At 31.9% G+C, this 22,379-nt stretch overlaps 4 protein-coding genes across 4 annotated transcripts; 2 read left to right on the top strand and 2 right to left on the bottom strand.

The window, feature by feature from the left end:
- Positions 1-6,806: 6,806 nt before the first annotated feature.
- Positions 6,807-7,925, top strand: LOC123683782 (protein cornichon homolog 4). Its single transcript, XM_045622673.1, has 4 exons — positions 6,807-6,945; positions 6,997-7,188; positions 7,267-7,589; positions 7,643-7,925. Exons 2-4 carry the CDS (start codon positions 7,111-7,113, stop codon positions 7,707-7,709), a joined length of 468 nt encoding a protein of 155 aa, XP_045478629.1. The 5' UTR covers positions 6,807-6,945; positions 6,997-7,110; the 3' UTR covers positions 7,710-7,925.
- A 2,486-nt stretch (positions 7,926-10,411) lies between these two features.
- Positions 10,412-18,249, bottom strand: LOC123683781 (chromatin-remodeling complex ATPase chain Iswi). The gene is made up of 8 exons (XM_045622672.1): positions 17,993-18,249; positions 17,731-17,924; positions 17,264-17,645; positions 16,434-17,207; positions 13,938-14,179; positions 13,374-13,608; positions 11,847-12,089; positions 10,412-11,483 (listed from the first exon to the last, which is right to left on the bottom strand). Exons 1-8 carry the CDS (start codon positions 18,044-18,046, stop codon positions 10,569-10,571), a joined length of 3,039 nt encoding a protein of 1,012 aa, XP_045478628.1. The 5' UTR covers positions 18,047-18,249; the 3' UTR covers positions 10,412-10,568.
- Positions 18,250-20,151: 1,902 nt separating this feature from the next.
- LOC123683784 (caltractin-like) lies at positions 20,152-21,279 on the top strand. The gene is made up of 2 exons (XM_045622675.1): positions 20,152-20,326; positions 20,394-21,279. Exons 1-2 carry the CDS (start codon positions 20,324-20,326, stop codon positions 20,913-20,915), a joined length of 525 nt encoding a protein of 174 aa, XP_045478631.1. The 5' UTR covers positions 20,152-20,323; the 3' UTR covers positions 20,916-21,279.
- A 71-nt stretch (positions 21,280-21,350) lies between these two features.
- On the bottom strand, positions 21,351-22,261 carry LOC123683783 (ribose-5-phosphate isomerase). The gene has a single exon (XM_045622674.1). It carries the CDS (start codon positions 22,142-22,144, stop codon positions 21,395-21,397), a length of 750 nt encoding a protein of 249 aa, XP_045478630.1. The 5' UTR covers positions 22,145-22,261; the 3' UTR covers positions 21,351-21,394.
- Between the last annotated feature and the right edge of the window lie 118 nt (positions 22,262-22,379).

Raw genomic sequence — 22,379 nt, forward strand, 5'->3', positions numbered from 1 at the left:
CCAGAATCTTTAATAATATCTATTGTTACCTGGCTTATTTCACAAATTCGGCAGCTCCTGCAATTTGAAATATCATAACAACCTTGGCCATTAAGTAAACTTTCAGGATCATTAAAAATCCTAAATTTGTGCACTAGTAAAAATGTTTGCATTCTGGGGATTAACCTTTTCCATTTTATTTAAAAAATGATAACAGTTTGGAATATTTTGATATATCCACATTATTATTGGATAGTACTAGATTCGATTGAATAATTCGACCACACTGTTGATGGCATTTTTTGTTGTTCCAGTTGCGAAAAATATGCCAATAACACTATCTCTAGGAAAAAACTGCATATCTTTTTCATCTTCCATTCAATGAATCTTGAATACGCAGTTTCGTACATGTTCCGCGATGGTAATAATTTTTGAGAAGCCACTTTCACTACTTCTACTAACTCTGGTGGAGTCAGGGAAAACTGGAATCAGACATTTTTCAACTTTATAGTACTCAAAATAACTAAACACTAAAGAATCGGTAAAATAGCAATTTTTGAATCAAATTACAGAATAAACAAATATTATCTCTGTATACTTCAAAGGTCTAATTGTCATACACCAGCCTATCATTTTGAAAACTTTATGTTTCACATCGATAATTTTCTGACTTCAATATACAGGGTGGTCCAGACTTCAGTTCATTAACTTTGACGTCGGATTGAACAACTTTTTTCATGAAAAAAGTTCATATAATAGTAATTTACGTAACAAGTCCGGAAAATAGGGTTTTTTTGGACGAATAGACAAAATTCCAGGACGAGCGTAAGCGAGTCCTGGAAGTCTGCGAGTCCAAAAAAACCATTTTCGGGCGTGTTGCGTACAATATTTTTTCGGCTACCATGTAAAATAACACTATCGCTGCTGCTTTTCATATTTTATTGTGATTGCGATCAAAAAACATACAAATTTTTGACAACTAATTTCATATGAACTGTCAGTCGTTATCTCGGTTTCTATGGATTCTATGATTCTTTTCCGGCCTAGTCCGGGAAGTACGTACTTTCCGGACTAGGCCGGGAAATGCTACTTTCTCAGAGAAAAAGCGTCCGGGAAGTGAGCACTTCCCGGACGGTTGCCGAAAAACGTATATTACAGTATGCTTCGTTTTCGAAATACAGGGTGGTAAAGTTTAAATCAGGTTATTACTCATAACTCTGGTTATTCATTCATTGTTTTAATTTTTATGTATTGAAGTATTGATAATGTCTTTCGAATTAGGTGATAATCTTCTACCAAGATTATTCACGGACGTAGATAGATACGATGATCCTTTAATTATTGAAAATCTAGGCTACTGTTTATTTTTGCAGGAAAATTATTCGATTTCCAAAATCAACAGAGTTTTACTTTAAAAAAGGTTGCTGAAATCTTTTCTATAGAATGTACCGTGTTCGAGATAATCGAGTACAAAGCAAGCAGTATCCACAAAAATCAACAAAAATAAATTTTTCAAATTTTCCCTATCAGTGCTTTTTGTAGATAGTGTTTGCTTTGTTCTCGATTTTCTAGAAAACGGTACATTTTATGAAAAAAAATCAGCAGACCTTTTTTTAGCAAAACGCTGTTGGTTTCAGAAATGGAATAATTTTCTCGAAAACAGACAGTGGCGTAGATTTTCAATAAGAAAAGGGTTATCGCACCTCTTTATCTACGCCACTGGATAATTTTGGAAGTAGAAATTCAAAACGAAACACTATCTATCAATATCTAGACTTCAGTACCTAAAATTTAGAACAATGAATTTAATAATACTAGAGTTATAAATAAAAAATTAATTTTTTTTTTTAAAGAAGCTTGTTAAGATACATGTTTAATCATGAAAAAAGTTGTTCTGTTCCTGGCCAAAGTAATTGATTTAAAATCTGGACCATGTATTGTAATGATATAATTTCTCAATATTAGACCGTAGTTTTTTCCCATCACAGAAAAAAAAGTGTATTATAGGGACACCTGTTAGATTTTAGCATTCGATTTTTTGTCACAAACTCAAGCTAAAATCTAATACTTTTTTTCCTTATACCTACAGTGGACTCTCGTTAACTCGAAACACCACGGGACTAAGATTTTTTGTCAAATTACGTATAGTTCGAGTTATAAAGGTCATTCTTGATTAAATTCGACTTACAGAGGTTATAAGATATAGAGGTAAACCTAATGAGAATTCAAGTAAAGTATAGTGACATTTGTTCCCTATAGTAGGAGTAGATCGTAGGTATACATATTCGATGAATTTACTGAAAAATTAATTGACAATAGAAAATTTCATAATGAAATAGACCAACGACTCTCTGTGTTGACAAATTCTGAATATTTTAAGAGTTTGTCTGATGAAGAAGTCTGATTTAGACTCCAAAACGTCAAAAAAAAAGGGTTCAATTCAAAGTGTTATTCGTTTCCTTTTAGGCAAAATTTTTTCCAACTTGAAACATGAAACAAAAGATATGTTCCTACAGCCTTTACAGAATTGAAAAATAAACAAAACTAAACTCTGAAACCTCACGATGCAATTATTGCATCATTAAATATGCTCGATTCGCCGACACTTCGAGTTATAGAGGTAATTTTTGTGTGTCTTCGACTTATAGGGGTTAAAATGGTGGAATATATCCGTAAAATCACTTCGAGTTAAGCATGGAAATTTTTTCGGCTTAGACAGGTTTTTCCAAGGGGATTGAAAATAATTTGAGTTATCGAGGATTTCGAGTTAACGGGAGTTCATTGTATAATAAATAACAATATTTTTATTCCAAAACGTAAACTATAACAATTTCGGCAAAAGTTTAAACTCATTTTTTCCTGGAACGAGTAAAAAAATTTATTATCTGCAATAACAAACCGAAAACAGCTAAAGAAGCCCATTTCGGAAGTGGCAAAGTTCAAATAAACCCCGATAGAAAGCGTCAAACGATCTGTGACGAAACCATAAATATGGATATTATGCTCGGGGTGGGTTTTATTGTCCGCCTTTATGATTTTCAAGTGGGTCCTGAATAACAGCACAATAGTTCTCAAGAGGGCCGAAAATCAGATCTGTCAAGTATCACTTGACGGCATACCTGTGAACACCCATTCACAGAATTGTGAAATACAAGTGATTTTAACCTATTATTTACAGGGGGGGCTATAAAAATTGTTGGTTCAAAGGAAAGAGGAAACGGGGTACTTGAGAATCTTCTTTCAAGACAGGAAGTGGGCAATAAAAATTGTTGTGAAGCGCTAGAAGATAGTAATTTTCACAGGTGAAATTACTGTAATTTTTTGGAAAGGAAGTAGTAATAAAATCATTCATAATTTCGTAGGGTGAGGGGAAGAAGAGGGTGGGGTTTGGCTTACGAGGAAGGAACTACTATGAGTGACCTTGAATTCTTACGGAAATTCCGAATTTCAAGGGTACTTAAACATAAAACAACTCTTCAGAACTTACGCGTACTTGGGAATATTTTTCAGACAAAAGTATTTAAACCAATGCAATACAATACAGGGAAAACACAATGTCAAAAAAGATCCAGGATCTATTATTCAAAAAAAAAATGTAATACCTATTCATCCGAATTTATATTTAATAAATTTTTGGACAAACAGTATCTAACGATGTGTAAAATGTATTGAACAATGCGGTGAAAGTTTCGAACAATTGTAATAAGTAGTAGTAGTGTGTTTTTTTCACATTTTTTCTTAAAATATGTATCATTATAATTTAGTTTATCCGTTTGAATTATTTTGATTTAGCAGATAAACGAGCAGATAACTTCATGATTTCCAAAAGAATTAGTTTAATATTTAATCATGAAGATTAAAGAGCTTCAAGATAGAGCAAATTTAGGTTTGGAATATTTCAACTTATTGTTGTTATCATGTTAGCCATGATATCCTGGGAAAGGACAAGCAGCTGCACAGAAGTTGATATATCGTTCTAAGGACAATAAATGAGGTATTTTTCGCTGCACAGAAAATTCCATAATCCATAATTAGTAATTTTTCATCGATAAAACCATTGGAAAAATATGACTAATTTTGTTTATTTTCAAATTGTGATATTCATCTCTTTACCAAGCTTGCAATAAGATTTCTTGGGCACAATCTTATCTTGTAGAAAATTTAACTCCGTTCCCCGTCAAATTTGATTTGGCTACAAGAATAACTGAAATATAATTGATTTTATGGAAAAATTTGAAAAATTTCGTGAAATCAAGAAATGTTAAATTGACGATAATCCATCAAGATTTTTTTATAAGAGATTTTTTGTTGCAAATTACTTGTATGATCTCTCCTTGAATTTTGGCCCTTTCAAAAGTAGACACCCTGATTAATCAAATAGGAACATTCATTATCCAAACTTGAAACTTTTTAGTAAGACATACCGATACTATTTATAATATGAGGAATAAAAAAATTAATCTCTTAGTAATAATATCACCATTATGTACCTACTTATTTCATGTATTTGGTGATCACATAATGAATATTCATCTCCATCATTTGACTCCGGAGTCCAATCGACAGTCAGCTGAGTGGAATGCACACGATAAACCCAATCCAAAGCGAGGAAAAACACAACAGTTAGCTGGCAAGGTTATGGCATAAGTATTCTGGGATGCGCAAGGTATAATATTCATTGATTACCTCCAAAAGGGCCAGACCTTCAACAGCGATTATTATATAGCGTTATTATATCGTTTAAAGGATGAAATCGTTAAAAAACGGCCCCATTTGAAAAAAAGGGTGCTGTTTAATCAAGACAATGCGCCGTGTCACAAATCAATGAAAACAATGGCAAAATTGCATGAATTGGGCTTTGAATTGCTTCTGCATCCCACCGTATTCGCCAGATCTGACCCCCAGTGACTATTTCCTGTTCTCAGACAACTATGTTTCTCTAAGACAACTATGTTGAAAAAAAAATCAAATTTTGCCAAAAAAATGTGTTGTACTATGGTTGACCGGGGACTTGTTAATTGGCCTGCTATGATATAACCACACTTGGTAATTAAAGTTTTTATAAGCTTCATTTTGAAATTTTAAGAATTATTTTTTATGTTTCTATCGACTGAATATACTTAGTTGGTATGATGTGGTTTCTGCAACGTATTTTGTAAATGTTTTCGGAGGTCCACTCCAGTCCACTCTAATCCAGTACAATACTACAGTCCAGTCGAGTCTAACCCAGTCCAGTGCAGTCCAGTCCAGTCCAATCCAATCCATTCCAATCCAATCTAATCCAGTTCAGTCTAGTCCAATCCAATCCAGTCCAGTACAGTCCAATCCAGTTCAGTCCATTTCAATTCAACGCAGTTCGGTTTAGTCTATTATTATTATATTACTATATCTTGCAATGATAATGAGTTCCAACATACAAGCTGAGACATGTCTTGTATCGTTATTAGTATTTGTTACTTGTCTGTATGAACCAGAAGTACAGAGAACGGACTAAAATGTAAAATGATCAGGAATTTTGAAGAACACAGAAGTGTATTCACGAGTAGGTAGTGAGTACTGAGTAGTTACTGGAGTGTAGAATTGGATCATTTTCTTACAGTTACATTGAATGCTTATAAAGATTCTGAGAATTAGAGTGTGATTAGTATAAGATGACTAAAATAATGTTTTAGATATCTTAGGTTACTACAACTGTAGTTCCATTTTCTTCACAGTGGAAAGCATTGAAGAACTTCTTTCAATAATACAGCATAATAAATCTATGATGTTAATGAAAATCTGACCCAAACTTACATTTCAACTTTCCAATGAGTAGGTACTTTGAGAGAAATCAAAACAAAAATTCACAAATGATAATAAAAAATATTATAAATTACAGTTTACAATATTTTATTAAAATATTGGATGGACCCGCCGGTCTTTACTTGATGGAAATTCATTTTTTCTACATTCATGCAAAAAGCCAAACTTTATTGAACTATATTTAATGGAAAAAGAAGTTCTTTATTGCACTAGTGCAATAAAGTTTTTATTGCACTCATCTGCCATTCTACTTCAACGTGCTGTCATCATGACAAACATAAACGTTCAAACCCACTACATATTTATCAGATATGCCGTGAGATTGGCAATACGTTTCAAACGGTTACATATTTTTTTTTTTTTTTTTGCTTTTGCATGAACGTAGAAAAAAATGTTGTATGCAACTCGTGCAAAAATTGTTTATTGCACTCGACGTGTTGTCCCACTCGGCCTAGCGGCCTCGTTGGCAATTTCACGTCGAGTGCAATAAACATTCACTTTTTGCAGTTGTTGCATAAATAACTATTTTGTCCAACATAAATTTACAGTTTCCTATTCTATTTCCACTTTCAAATCTATAATTTACAATTGTTAGTTATTAAAAATGTGAAATCTGAAGAAATGAAAAGTGGAAATAGAATAACTGTCATTTTATTCTCGATTTCTCATTCCTCATTTCCTGTCTATCATAATTTTTAACGAACTTGTTCTTTTCAAATTCTATTGATATACCACCAACAGTCTTCAATAATAAACCTGGTATACGGTGAGAACATGCTCAAAATTTGTTATGAGTCTTGAAAAAAAGCGTTAATATTGAGATGTATCCCGAAAAGGTTCCTTACACAATATGTTTTGCGGCGACATACATATTGAAAACGAATTAGATATTGTGAAACTCAACTTTATATAGTAGTAGGCATACTATACAAAATTATGAAGACACACTTTTTGGTATGTGGCAACGTGCGTGTATGCGTAACGCAACCAAATGTAGAATTTACATTGAAAGAATTCATAAATTGAAACGCAAACGCGGACAAGAAATGTTTTATTTATTGATTGGACTTGGTCAGAACGTGGGATTTCTTTTCAAATGATCGACTACTTGAAAGTAAACCCCAATGTTTTCATTCATTCCTATGATTTTACCGATTCAAGAAGGTTTGATATTATCGTTTTAATCTTCAATTAATATAGAATCATTATTTTCAGATAATCAAAGCCCTAAAATGAAGACCAAGCAAAAACATAAAACGACCATAGAAAATCGATAAAACTTAAAAGAAGTTAACCTCAATCAACAAAATATAAACAAATCAATTCAAAATGTTTTTTTCGGATTCTTTTCTATTTATTTTAGCTTTATTAGATACTGGAGCAATACTCTTCCTTTTGATATACTTTGTATCCTTTCATTATCTTCTAATAATCGATATTTAAATATTGATGAGGTGGATATTTTTTTTCCTTAACCGCTTGTAGGTGATAACACTTTCAGATTTAGAATGTGACTATTTGAATGCTCAACAATGCTGTTCAAAACTAAACCAATGGATGCTGCCAAAACTTATAGCACATACTATATTATCATGCCTATTACTTGTACATGGGCATTGGTTATTAGTTATGATAAATTTCCCTATGGCACTTTGGTGTGGCTATGAGATATTATCGATACCTAGTGGAAATCTTGGTGTTTTTGATCCAACTGAAATCCACAATAGAGGACAACTAAAAAACCACATGAGAGACTGTATGATACACTTAGGATATTATCTATTATTCTTCTTCCTCTATCTTTACTGGTTTGTAGAATACTGTAAATATTGTAAAAGTATTCTTATTGATTTTTTTACAGCCTCATCATTTCTTTTTTGAAAGATGACCCTCTAAATAGAGATGAAGAAGATGACGTGATATTCTGAAAATTCCTCCTCCGATATGTATATAATAAATTTAATTTATTCTTCAATTATATCAATCGTCTAAGTCATTTTGTTATATTTATACTTTGTTAAAGATCTATGTACATTCTAAGTAACTTCGCAACAATTCTAAACCAAAGTTATTCCATTTGTAATTATCAAAATAAGTATTACTTCCATGAACAACTAGCTTGAATAATAAAAATTTACTAATTGTGTTTGTCAACTTGTTTTGTCCCAATATCCTATTAGCACTATATTGATTTGGAAATAAATAAAATAAATCTCTAAGAAAAGTAATTTATAAAACAAACTGGTAACATTTTATGGAAACTTCTTGAAAATAATACAAATTTCATAACAAAAAAACAAGTAAGGAACTGAATTAATACTTTTGTAACATATTTCAGGCCACTCTCAAATGCTCAAGTTTCTTTCGCTTGCTATCCACCTCTTCTATATCTGAAGAATAAGGGCTTCTTGGTCTTTTGCCTCCATTAATAAAATAATCTTCAACTGTTGTCTGGTCCTTTCGCAACCAAATTCTCATGCTTCTCCTTTTTTTAGATGAATCTAAAAATAAGGGGCTATTCTCTTCATAGAAAATAGGTGTGAAATGCTTATTCATGTCTGAATTCTTGTTTAATATAGGAGTATTGTTAGAGTTCTCCCGGAGATTATTTGTAGACATCCTGGAATCACCTGTTGGCTGTAAACATACATGATTCATTCAGTGAGTCGATGTTTTAACGATTAAAAAAATATTACATGTAACTTCAATTTGGATTTAACATCAACACTGATAAATCTTTGTCATGCCATTATTTTGCCTGCTAAATAAATATAGGAATTATTTTGAATAGGACATGAAGAAAAGTAGTGGGAACTAGAAAGCAATACTTAAAACCTGAAGTAACCACACTCTTCTCCGTGGGATCTTTGAATTAGCGTTTTACGCCAGTTTCGACGAAAAAGTTATCATAATTACAGTTACAGACTACTAAATGAACGACAAAAAGGTTGGATGCTACCCTCTAATCTACCCACTATTACTTGCCTATCCTTGAATAAAGCAGAGTAAATAAAGGGTTAATTATAGAGGTTTAGTCATTATTGAACAAATTATCTTTCTCTTTTCATACATTACAATACTATTTCAAAAACGTATCCGCCTACTCCGGAATTAGGGGTGAAACAGTGGAGCAACCATTTGATGAGCGGCAATTCGGCTCAGTTTGCTGGCCGCCTTTTCATAATTCATCCTTGATTCTTGCAAACAACATGAAGTTGTTCTGCTCCGCTGCGTTTATCAACATTCCCTGCAATAAAAATGTCCAAACCGACTGTATTTGTAAACAGCACATGGCAGCCCAACCAATATAAACATAATTCCCTATTACCCTCATTGAAAGAAGGATAAAAACATTATGTATTCCACAAAGACGAAAAACAACACTACCTCAGATAGGTCAGTTGTTATTGATGCTTTTTCAGCAGGGGTATCGATAATTTTCTTGCTGCAGGCGCCAAAATTACTCGCGCCAATCCTGACCATAATGAAATAATTTGTTTTTTTTTCAAAACGCTTCTTTTTAATTTTGTTTTCATTGTTGGGAATGAAAGCTCATTTGTAAATAGGGAAGATTATTATTATTTTTTCATGTATCTATATTCAGAACGAAGAAAGGTAAATATCCCTCTACTTCTAATTCATAAGTGAAGTCTGTAAAAGAATATTTACTATTCCAAATTATCTACATCAAATTTTCAAATCCATTTCTAGATAACCAAGAACAAGATTGGGTAAGTAACTGGATTCAATAAGAAATAATATAATATAATCAATCCTATAAAGAACATACAGATAAATCAGACATAGCTAATAAACTTTTCACAACTGGGCATGCTATTTCTTAAGTCATTAAAACTTAAAATATTGTAAATAAACTTTTTCTACATTCATGCAAAAAGCAAAACTTTATTGAACTATATTTAGTGGAAAAAGAAGTTCTTTATTGCACTAGTGCAATAAAGTTTTTATTGCACTCATCTGTCATTCTACTTCAACGTGCTGTCATCATGACAAACAAATATTTCAGCCTGAAGGAAATAACGATGTACAGTTACCAAGTACTAGTACGTTTACAGCAGTAACAAATCAAGAAGTGGATTTAAAAAGTAATTCACTACAAAATATTCATATTGAAAATTGCACCAATTGTTCATTCACTTTTAACATTGAGGGTAAAAATAAAGTTTGAGTTAAATTGTTCGTAACGTATTAGTTCCTGTTTCAATGCAAATCGATATTAATAATAAAGTTCTCAAGTTGCGCTTTTCATTTTCCTACACCTAGTGCCGCACCTCAATAAATCATTTTTTGCTTTTTGCATGAACGTAGAAAAAATGTTGTATGCAACTCGTGCAAAAATTGTTTATTGCACAAGTTATTAGGCCGAGTTGGACAACACAACTCGGCCTAACGGCCTCGTCGGACAGTTTCACGTCGAGTGCAATAAACATTCACTTTTTGCACTTGTTGCATAAATAAGTATTTTTAATAGAATAGAAGGTAATGAAATTTATTAGAAGACAAACAATTAGCTCAATAATGTCTTAACCCCTATTTAAATTGCCAAAGACAAGGGTGTGTGTAAACCAATTTCAATGGTATCAGAAGGGAATAAACAAAAGAAAAAAAATTCCTGAGACTTTTCATTTATTAAAAAACATAATAAACGTACCGCACAGCGAATAAATCTAACCCATTCGGAGGGGAATCATAAAATAAATAAATTTCAACCTAGAGTTGCACAAAAATCAATTTAAAGCCTGTCTATTCCATCAGTCATCAAACAATCACTTTTTCTTCTTCTTCTTTTCAGGCGCACTTCCCAACGAATCATTTTTCCTTTTCTGTCCAGTCTTAGCCTGAACCTGCATGGGAACGCCTGAAGAAGAAGCAACTTTTGGATTTTTCTTCTTCTTGTCGTTCTTTTCCCTCTCCTCCAACTCTACATTTTCCCTTTCTATCAACGTAATCAAAGTGTTACATCTCCTCTGTAGCTCCATTGCAGTACGGGACTTTAAGAACCAATCGAACCTGAATTGAGGTGAGCCCCGTAGGGCTGCGCGTAATTCTTCATAGACATTTTCTCTGTCAAAGCCCAGCTTGTGTAACATGCAAATCAAGAAACGATCTTCCTCCTCCATGTAGTTCTTCCCTTTGTTGGTACCATAAGAAATGCGGAGTTGGTGGAAGGGGGCCCTATACCTGGCCATTTTAGCATCCAACGCTCTCTTAATACTGGCCCGTCTTTGAATTTTGGCCTCGCCCCTCTCGATTTGAGCCATGATTTTCTCGATGTCCTGGAGTTCGTGACAACGCTCCCAAAATACTGCTGAATACTCCATAACTTCTTCCGGAGTCTTACCTTCCACCTCCTTACCGATATTTTCAATGTCGTCTCTCCCATACTTTTCATTGGCCTTTATGAACTGGTTGAAATCTCTTTTGCTCCAATTGGTAAAACCTTGAGTTAACAATTGCTCTTTCTCTTGTTGCTCTTCTTCTGTTAGTGGTTCTGAATCGTCTATTTTCCTTTGTTCCTCCTTCTGCTGTTTGGTAGCTTCTGGTCCAAGTTCAAAATTTTTAGGAACTTTATATCCCAGTGATTTCCTATAGAAGTATATCTCCTGATCGAGAAGCTCAAACAAACGAGGTGGGAAGAATTGGAAGTCTTGAACAATAGGTTGTTTCGGTGGTCTGGGTGCCTACGACAAATTTGGAAGATTAATATTGAGGTATAAGTAAAAGAAATTTGAAACAAAAACTAAAAGAAGAAATTAAAACCTTTTTTCAATTTGTGTTGACCGATTTTTGGTAATGTGAAATTGAACTTACCAACTTCACTTTGAAATAAAACTCAACACAAGATAACTTACATGCACAATATAGAAAAATAAAAAACTAAGAATAGTTAGAAAAGATAATAAAAAGTGAAAGATTGAATAAATCTAAAAAGAACTAGAAAAGATGAAAAATCAAGTGAAAGATTGAAATTTGAATAAAACTGAAAAGAACTAGAATAAATGAAAAATTAAGTGAAAGATTGAAAACTCAAAAAATTCCCTTACCTTTGGGGCTTTAGGTTCTGAAACTCTTAGAGCTTCCCTAAAATAGGCATCTACAGCATAATTGGCCTTCCTCTCACGTTTTGGAGGTTCAATCCAAGTGTTCATACCAATAGTTTTCTGTTTCTCCCTGTAATCTTCCCCTTCGAAATGGTATACTGTCGAATTCTCATTGGGTGTATCCACTGTGAAGTTACGCAAAGTAGATTCTCCCAAAGAGTCCAACTTCTGCTTCATCTCCTGCGTCTGTAGAATAAACCCATGGTGAAAACCATATTCTTCAAGAATTGTTTAATAACAGTCTAGTTCAGACTTTCCCCTAACTGCTTTGGTCCTTTTTCACCGTGATACTTCACACAAAATGAACAAACGGACAATTCATTCGGATAATGAATTAAGACACTCGATTCACTGAAAGAAAGCAGCTCGTAGGCTATCTGACAGTATAAAAATATATTGTCTTACTTATTGACAGACTTTTTGGAATGATACACATACATTTACAAAATTTGTAATAATGCATACCTATTACCACGAGATGACAAATGAACTGGATTGGGCAAACTTAGTATGACGTCAATTTGAAGTAAACACTTGTCATTAGCAGTTTTGCTCCTTTGCGTTTAACTTTTTGCTGCAAATTTCAACGTATTCTACAATAAAATATGCCAATTATTTTGGCAGTTTAAACAGAATCATTTTTCCTATAGAAAGGTCATTGAACCCAACAATAAATTCTAGCCTGTAACATTTTACTATAGAAAGAATGTAATCTCTAGAATGAAATCAGATCAGATCAGATAATAATAGAAATATCAAAAAATTGACAACATTGTGTACCCTTCCCTTCACAATATATCTTTATGATATATTTGTCTTGGAATAAAATTCCAATTCTAATTAACTTTCATAAAACTATATAATAATAACTTTCATTTACTGAAGGTGATAACATTGTTGTCGAAACGTTAATTAAACGCATATAAAGATTTTGTGGTTTTTAGTTCATTATATTATGTCCACTATGAACATCATAACTTCATAAATTCTCTCATAAATGGCAATTGATTGTTTATATTTCCAAGTGACGTCACTGACGCTACGTTACGTGAAATTGCATCCAGATGCATCACTGAATAATTAAAAAGATCTGTCAAACAACCTATTGCTACTTTGGATTTTTCTCCCAACGCATAGCGAACTCTTTCTATTTTCAATTAAATGCTAAATTAGCAGTACTCAAATAGGGGAACAGTATCTGAGACATATTGTAGGTTAGGTTAGGTTATGTTAATTGCAGCAAATTAATTGAACACTTGTTATATCTGGAATAAAATTAGGTGTTCATTTGATTTGATACAAAAATACAGTAGTAAAAAAATAAAATATAACAATAATAGGCAAGAAATAATATTGGCAAAAGGTAAAAAGAATTATTGAAACAAATATGTGTTATTCCAAATCAAATATTAACAGTGTAATGTGTAGTTAATAGTGTGAACTATGTGTTAATATCTAAACTGTATTTACCTTCTCTTCTCCTCTTTGTAGTATAGTATCAATATCATCATCGGTTATTTCTGAATCCTTTGACGCAAACACATGATTTGCTCCATGTCTTATCATATTTAACATTTCATCTTTGTTCAAACTTTGAGCCTTCGAGTCCTGTAATCTTCCCTGTTGTATCACAAGTTTATCTAAACGTAGCTTAATTTCTGCCCTCTCTACGATTTTTTCCTCCACTGTGTTTTCCGTTATGAATCTGAAAGAGCCAAGTATACAAATATCGCTCATAAATCATAACACAAATAAAATACAAAATTCAAAAAAAGCCCCAAATTTGATATGATCATTCAATTTGTGACTTTACATATACTTATAACCTAAATTTCAATCTACAACAGAAATGTTGGGTGTTTTTTTTTTAATACTTTGCTTGAAATTGTTACTTCACATCTATATGCAAATTTCATCTCATCAAGTCAAATCTAATAGTTTGAGACCAAACTTGGCGAAGATTCGAAAATTATAGATTTTCTGGCAAAATAATGATTTCGAAAGAGCAGGTTCTCAAAAAAAATGGAAACTCACCTGAACACCCTGACTTGCTTCAGCTGTCCAATACGATGGGCACGATCCATAGCCTGTAAATCCATCTGAGGATTCCAATCGGAATCATAAATGATTACCACGTCGGCAGTTGCTAAATTTATACCTAAACCACCGGCTCTTGTTGACAACATGAAGATGAATTTTTTACTATTAGGCTCGTTATACTCATTGATTTGTCTTTGTCTGTCTTCGTGAGGTGTTTGACCATCCAAACGACAATACTGAAGAGAAAACAAAACTGATTACACTAAAGCTCACAATAAAATGAACATTCGAACATCGTGATGAGAATGAAAACCTTAGTTTAGATTAGGGCTAGGACATTTTCGCGTTTTTGTATTCGAATATTCATTCTTAAATTAATTCGATTATTTGAATAACTCATTCAAGCAAATATCCATGCTTGATTGTTCATGAGTAATCATGAATATTCAACTATTCATTGAATATTCAATGAGTATTCAGTGATTATTCAGTAAATATTCAGTGATTAATCAATGAATATTCAGTGATTAAACTCATGTTTTAACGAACACCACTCGAGTTGTGCTCTCCTGACTCGGTGTATAATCGAATATTGTCTATACTCTTATGCTATTATTACTGATTATTCAATGATTAAGTAAATATTCGATAATTATTCAGTTAATAGTTATTCGAATATTCCAATCAAAAAAACCTATCCACCAATGACTGGGCTGAATCTTCGTTGATATCTAGCAAAAAATATGCATAATTATTTAACAGAACTATTTAACGAACAGGTAATACTAAACACAGTGTACTGTTATCTGATGCATAAATGTAAATCATTTGATATTCGGGGGTACCCTGGTTTTACCGAATAAATTGTCATATTTTAATGATCAAATTGTCGTCTGAAAAATACAGCAATTATTTTTATTTCATGACAACGTACAAAATACAATAGATCCTTAAAAAGATGCAGTAAAACCTTTTCTGGGACACTACAAACTACATAGGCCCATTACAGGTATACAGGTACCAAAGAATGATCAAACGGATTCTGAGAACAATCAAGACTACACTTCGTGTTCAATTTTATGAAAGATTCAAAAAAACTTCATTTTTCTGATTCAGTTTTGTTAGGGAAGGATGTAACTCCGTTGATGTATGTACATTTTTAGATCCCCGATTTGAAAGAATAGAAAGATTCGTCTGTTCTCAATTCAAGCAAGGTTTCAAATGAAAAAATTCTGCAATCGATTAAAAAGACTTCATTGCTATATTCATGTTAGAATCTAATATTCAATTTTTATATTTTTTCATTGATGAAATCCAAAATCTATTAATGTTTCTTTGAATGAATGCTAGTTTCGACTATTAAATGAATAATTTTAATTCAGTTGTATCTATCAATTTCAATATATGTATTTTTCCATTAATTTCAATAATAATAAAATGATTTGTCCATAGTAAATTACAAAACCTTGTGTAAATTATTCCTGAATAGTAAGTCAAGTGATCATTCAAACTTACATTCGTAACTTCAGAATTAATTACTCATCACCAGTGAATATTTATGAATAGTAACGAATATTCATAAATATCCTACTACTCACTGAACAGAAAACTATTCACTGAATATCAGTAAATACTCAACTATTCACTGATTATTCATGAATAGAAAACTAGTCATTGAATATTCAACCCTGTATTACACGTGAGTTTCTACCTGGAACAGTATACTTGAAATTAACCGCATCCAGGGTATAAAAACGACTCCCAAAATTTTATAAATGAAAATTTGCAGAATTTTCCAAATTTGAAATAATGAATAAGGGCTCTACAAATTGCTGGAATTTCTCTCAGAACTCCACAAGTGTTCTCAATAAAAATTTGTTTAATTTTTTTTGTTCACCCCTGTATATAACAAAAACAAAACTGAAGACGGCATATGAACAATTATGTTCCTACGAAATCAAGCTACAATTAAAAAAAATTCAAGAGTTGCTAGTGTATACATACAAAATGTTAGTGATATCTTGCAGATAAATCCTGATATCAAAATTTCATAAAAAATGTTTGTTTTGATCTTCCAATTATATGATCCTCACGAAATTTTGCTTTAACATTCATTTCACTATTGGCAACTGATTTTTAAATTTTAGTTCAATCATAATGGTTTTTTTCAATTTTTAAGAAAACCAAATTTTGAAACGGTCTACTCTGGAACCATGAAACGGATTTAACTCAATAACAAACTCAATTGTTATATTTGGACCCTGAAACTTCAAGTCTCTAGCACATTCTGTTTCAGTTATTTCGCACAAAGTTGGTGGTTGGAAAGAATTGATTTGGACCTTGAATATTTTGGAAAGTCAATCAAACTCAATAATTTAACAGCATTTACAGGTCAATTATAGATATTTGGGCGAAAAGATAGCTATTATTTGTAACCTTGAAGCAAGCGTACAAAAACCAGGGAAAAAATAAATTAATTAAGTGATTTACCTGGTATTGCCTCCAATGACAATAATCCTCCAAGATATCCAACATTCTGGTCATCTGGGAAAATATCAGAACACGAGACTCCTGTTCTTGCAACTTTGGCAACAATTTATCCAATATTGCCATTTTACCACAATTATACACCAAATGTTCATCTGTTGTGTATGGTGGGCCAGGTTCGGCCCCGTCAAACAGATATGGGTGGTTGGTACATTTTCTCAGTTGCATAAGAATGTTTTGAAGCCTCATTTTTTCAACTTTACCTGCACCATTGACAACATCAATATCTTTCATCAGTACCTTTGTGTACCATTCTCTCTGCATTTTGCTCAGACCTACATAAACTTTAATCTCTTTCTTTGGTTTTAACCTTTTCTCCACCTCTGATTTCAACCTCCTGAGTAGGAAAGGCTTAAGAACAGCATGCAAACGCTCAATTAGTTCATTATCTCCAAGACATTGGTTGGTGTTAAACCAAGCATCAAAATCTTCGGATGAGTTGAATACATCTGGCAGTAAGAAATTTAATAGGGCCCACAACTCGTGCAAGTTGTTTTGTAAGGGTGTACCTGTTAATAATAATCTATTTGTAGTTTTAAATTCCCTGAGATATTCTGAAAGTTTGGATTTTTCGTTTTTAATACGATGAGCTTCATCAATAACCATGTATCTCCAATTGAACTTCTTGAACACCGATTTTTCTTTCAACACCATTTCATATGATGTTACACACACATCCCATTCACCAGGCATCATTACATCTCTGATTAAAGCATTCTAAAAACATAATTAATAATAGAACATTGTTTTCATTCCAAAAATTTAATATTTACCCTTTCTTCTTGGAGACCAATAAGGCAAACCGTTCTGAGAGAAGGACACCACTTCGCAAACTCATTTATCCAATTCTGTAATGTGGATTTTGGAACAATAACAATATGAGGTCCAGGAAGATTCTTATAATGTTTCATAAAACCCAGAAGGGAGATGGTCTGTAATGTTTTACCCAGACCCATCTCATCAGCCAATATTCCATTAATTCCATTTTCGTACAAAGAAACCATCCAGTTCAAACCTCTAACTTGATAGTCCCTCATTTCTCCATTTTTGATATAAAATGGTGAAGCATCAAAACGAACTGTAGGTTTCGCTTTGACATTTGTTTCAGCAAGGAGTTCTTCATCTTCTTCCTGCTCTGTTTTACGGTGACGATGACTGGAAAACCAAACTCAAGAGTTAATATATGACAGCCACAATATATCTAAAGCAATACTCAACATAAACATGTAATCATACTAACTCATTAACTGTATCAGTTTCCTTAATTTTCTTGGGACGACCAGATTTTACTTTGGAGGGTGTCTTGTTTTGATTCATAAAGTGAGAAAAAATCTCCGTTTGTTTCAACAAATAATCAAATCTTCTGCCACGATCAGTTTCAATTTTGGTATCAAAATCTTCACCTTTAGATGCCGTGTCAGATGAAGAGGCGCTCTAAAAACAAAACATAATGAGAAAACCATTCGCAAATTTGCGTATTTCAGAATTAAATATAAACATACGGAATTTTCTCCCATTTCAGGGTTGTTTTCAATAGGTTCTTCTGCAGTAGACATTCTTACTGGTTTTTGTCACACATATATATGGAAAGATGGTTAGTGCAATAAATATATTCTATATTTCACTATGCAAATTAAACCAATTTCATCTCTTACTCTAAATAAGAACTAGCAAAAAATTTTGCGCGAAGACAATGCAAAATAACCGGAACAATTAATACAATGGCTTCGCTAGTAATAGACTAATTTCTGTGCTCCTAACGGATGTCATTTTGGCGCGTTTCTCGAAAGAGCATGCGTTAATCTCTTAGAGTACTTTATGGTTTATCTTGATTAATTTTTTGGCCTTACCACTTTTTATTAAAAAAAATCTTTTGAAGATTTTTTTCTTCGCATCCTCAATCAAAGAAATTGCTTTTTGGAATTTTCTTGATTCAAATCGAAGGATGAATTTATTTTTTCAGCAATAATAAAAATCAGCTAAATCTGGTAATATCTGTATGAAAACTCGTATTCTAGTAGTTGAATAATTAAAAGTTGAAAAATAATATATATTTTTCTCAAACTAAAAAAAATGGAAATTTCTGTGATATGTGTCATTTAATTTAAAACTTTATGTTGCTAATAATAGAGAGTTATTGCAACGCACAAATAAGCGATCTTTTATTACAGGATCTCTTATTTTGACATGTACTCATGCGCATTGAGTCAGATATTAAGGATTGTTTAAATCCAAATACAGGCCTCCCTTACTTTATTTAAATACAGGCGACCAACTTTTATTTAAGGATCTTTTATTTTGACAGATATCTGTTTATGCCGAATATTTACCGTCGTTATTCAGCAAGAACTAACCTATAAATATTTGTAGCTGTTTAGGTAAACAAAGTAATGAAGTGAACTTTTTGAGAAATTTGCATTTTATTTCTTGATTTTGGGCATCTGTGGAAATTTCATTCGAGAAAAAAAATGTGCTCTCAATAACGAATTTTTCAAGAACTTATACGATTCCCAACGAAACATATTTAATTTGAACCTACATATTAAAAGAATTAAAAATAATACTGATAAATCCTGAATTTTATTAGAAATAAGAATTTTCCTATATGTGTAATGTAGTATTGTTAAAGCATAGTATAAGGAATTCTTTCTACTATGGTTAAAGAATGCTACTGCATACTGAATATTATTTTTTTTATATTGAATATAAATAATTCATTCTGTAATATGGACACACCAATGGGATTGTTTTGAAAGAAAAATAATAAACTTGTTACCTAAGTACTTTTTTATATATTGAATCAACATAGCATAAAAAAAGCAAATCACAATGCAAAACCAAATTAATTATCAGTAATGTTATTATTAAATTATACGTTACGTACACTTTTTTCAAAATTATTGTAGGAAAAAGTACAAAAATACATAACATAATTCTGTTAAACAAAATAATCTTCCAATACTGGTGGTTTCACATAAAAAGAAATACTTGATTGACTTCCATTCAAACTTGATGATCCTTCGTCAACAAATTTCTCTAATAGTTCCATCGATAAAACCCCAGTAGTTTGGTACAGCTCCTCCCATATTACGAATTGGTAGACTAAAAACGAATTAAGGTAATATAATATATAATAATTTAAGTTTAATTCAGCTAATAGCTTACCTGTACATATAGCTGATAACTATTTCTATAAAGCCACTTATGTGCATTCAAATTATCTTAGAAGTGTCCATGATTTTCCACAATGAAGATTGCAGTTATAAAAATAAACTTCGATAATGATTGCGATACTTGTAGTAAAAATTTTCCAAGTCAACTAGTCGATTTGTTTGAATTGGTTTTGATATATTTTCTACACCAACTGTATCTATTATGAAAAATCAATTCCTCAATAATGGTCCCAGCTGAAATTGCTAACGCTATTTGTTCTTTCATTTTCGATTTTGAACTTTTACCAAATGAATTATTTTATTTATCAGAATACAAAATAAAGGTGACAAAATATAAATATGTCAAATTTAAAGATCTGTCACTTTACTGACTTTCGTTAAAAGCACCTTGCAATAGTTCACTTTTAACGTCCACGATAGAGGATCCTTTATTACAGGATCCTTTAATAAAAGATCGCTTATTTGTGCGTTGCAATAACTCTCTATTGACGTCAGGTTTGTTTTGATTGATTTAAATTTGATCAATCGAAATAAGGTACAGAAACCATGGAAACCAATTAAAAATTATCAATAATTATTGAGTAAATTATCATTCAGATTGGTAACAAATATTCAATTTTAATTACTTCGAACTATTGAGTGGGTGGTAAAACAAAAATCATGGTTAGTACAGCTGTTAAGCTGAGTATTTCATTTCTCATAAGGAAGAATTTCATTATGTTCATTTCAGTCTTCTGGATCAGCAAATTTCAAGAAGAAGCCAGGTAGTGGTGCTTATAAGAAAACAGGAGCTTTAAAATTTGAATTGAATGATGAACAAAAAAATGATATAAAAGAAGCTTTTGATCTCTTTGATAATGAGAATTGTGGTAAAATAGATAGTAAAGACTTGAAAGTTGCAATGAGGGCTTTAGGTTTTGAGCCTAAGAAAGAAGAAATAAAAAAAATGATATCAGAGATTGATAAAGATTGCACTGGTAGAATTTCTTTTGATGATTTCCTTGAGCTTATGGCAGTAAAGATGTCAGAAAAAGATTCAAAAGAAGAAATATTGAAAGCATTTAGATTATTTGATGATGATGACACAGGCAAAATAACTTTCAAAAATTTGAAACGTGTGGCTAAAGAATTGGGAGAAAATCTGACAGATGAAGAATTACAAGAAATGTTAGATGAAGCTGATTTGAATGGTGACGGTGAAATAAGTCAAGAAGAATTTCTGAGAGTTATGAAGAAGACCAGTTTGTATTGAAATTTTTGATGTTTTCATTTATGTTTTGTTTTTCTACCTCAGAATATTTTAAGTTTATGAGATGTTTATTGACACACTCAGCAACCTATTGATTTCTTTGAGTGTAAAACAACTGTTGATGTTCTACTTCATAACTTGAGTGTAATACAGTACACTTTTTAGGAGTATATTGTGTTAACTTTAAATGATAGTAATGTAATTCACTGAAAATGTGTCCTAGTTTATATTTGAGTTTTTGATAGCAAATATACTTTACACTGCTCTCATTAAAATCTATTTTTTGTACTACATAAACAGTTTAAAGTACAATTCTGTATTATTTTGTAACTGAGTTATTTTTCAATAAATTCAGTTTGTATAAGCTGTCCAGTTCAATTTCTTTCTTTATGTTAACTTCAAAACAATTAAATGAAAATTCAATATAGAAAAATTTCATTGAAAGTAAAAATTTTTTATTGTTCAGAAATATTAATCAGATTTCACTTAAATGTGAGTTCAGGTTTTTTTCTGGTTTTTACAGAACCATCTACTAATCCAAAATAGGCTTTTGCTGCCATATTGATAAACAATCCGGTCTCAACAATTCCAGGCATTTGTATGATTTCTAAATTTATCTTCTCCCAATCCAGTTTTTTATCGAAAACGAACCAATCTAATATGAAGTTACCATTATCTGTAACTACTGGTCCAGCTTTAGCTTGAGCCATTCTGAGCGACACAGTCCCTCCAAACCGTTTCTGAATTTTTTTCAGAATAGGAGAATAGCACATTGGAACAACCTCTAAAGGAATCCCTTTTTTGTATTTCTCTCCAAGGTAAGTTGAATCCTTTGAGTAATCAGCTACAATAACTAATGTCTTTGCACAACTTGCAACAATTTTTTCTTGTAGTAAACATCCTCCACCTCCTTTGATTAGATTTAAATTTTCGTCAACTTCATCAGCACCATCGAAACAGATATCTAACTCAGGATTTGTTTCAAGATCGGTGAGATCTAAATTGTGTTTATGGATTAGTTGTTTTGCCTGGAATGAGGTTGGGACGCATTTTATGTTCCAGTTTAGGTTCTTAACAATTTCTGATATCTTCTCAACTGCATAAACGATTGTGGATCCACTCCCAATGCCTACTATTGTATTATTTGCCAAATAATCCTCAACTGCTTGTCGACTAGCTATTTTCTTTGCGCTCTCTAAACTCATTGTAACAATTTTTTTTGAGAAAAACATACATGAATTACTCACGAAATCGTTTGAACAATTAAGAACCTATATTACGTAGCGTTTTCCAATTTAATTTCTTATCGGATTTTAAATACAACAGAATAAGGTTAATAAGAACTAAGTAGGGATGCCACATTGTTTTTGTCGATATTTGTTAATTAAATCAAAAATGAAACAATACACAAATTTCGTTCTGTAATTAGAGAATTCAGGCAAATATGATTAATAAGAATGTTTTGAG

This window comes from Harmonia axyridis, chromosome 7 (genome assembly GCF_914767665.1).
Source record: "Harmonia axyridis chromosome 7, icHarAxyr1.1, whole genome shotgun sequence".
NCBI classification, from domain to species: Eukaryota; Metazoa; Arthropoda; class Insecta; order Coleoptera; family Coccinellidae; genus Harmonia; species Harmonia axyridis.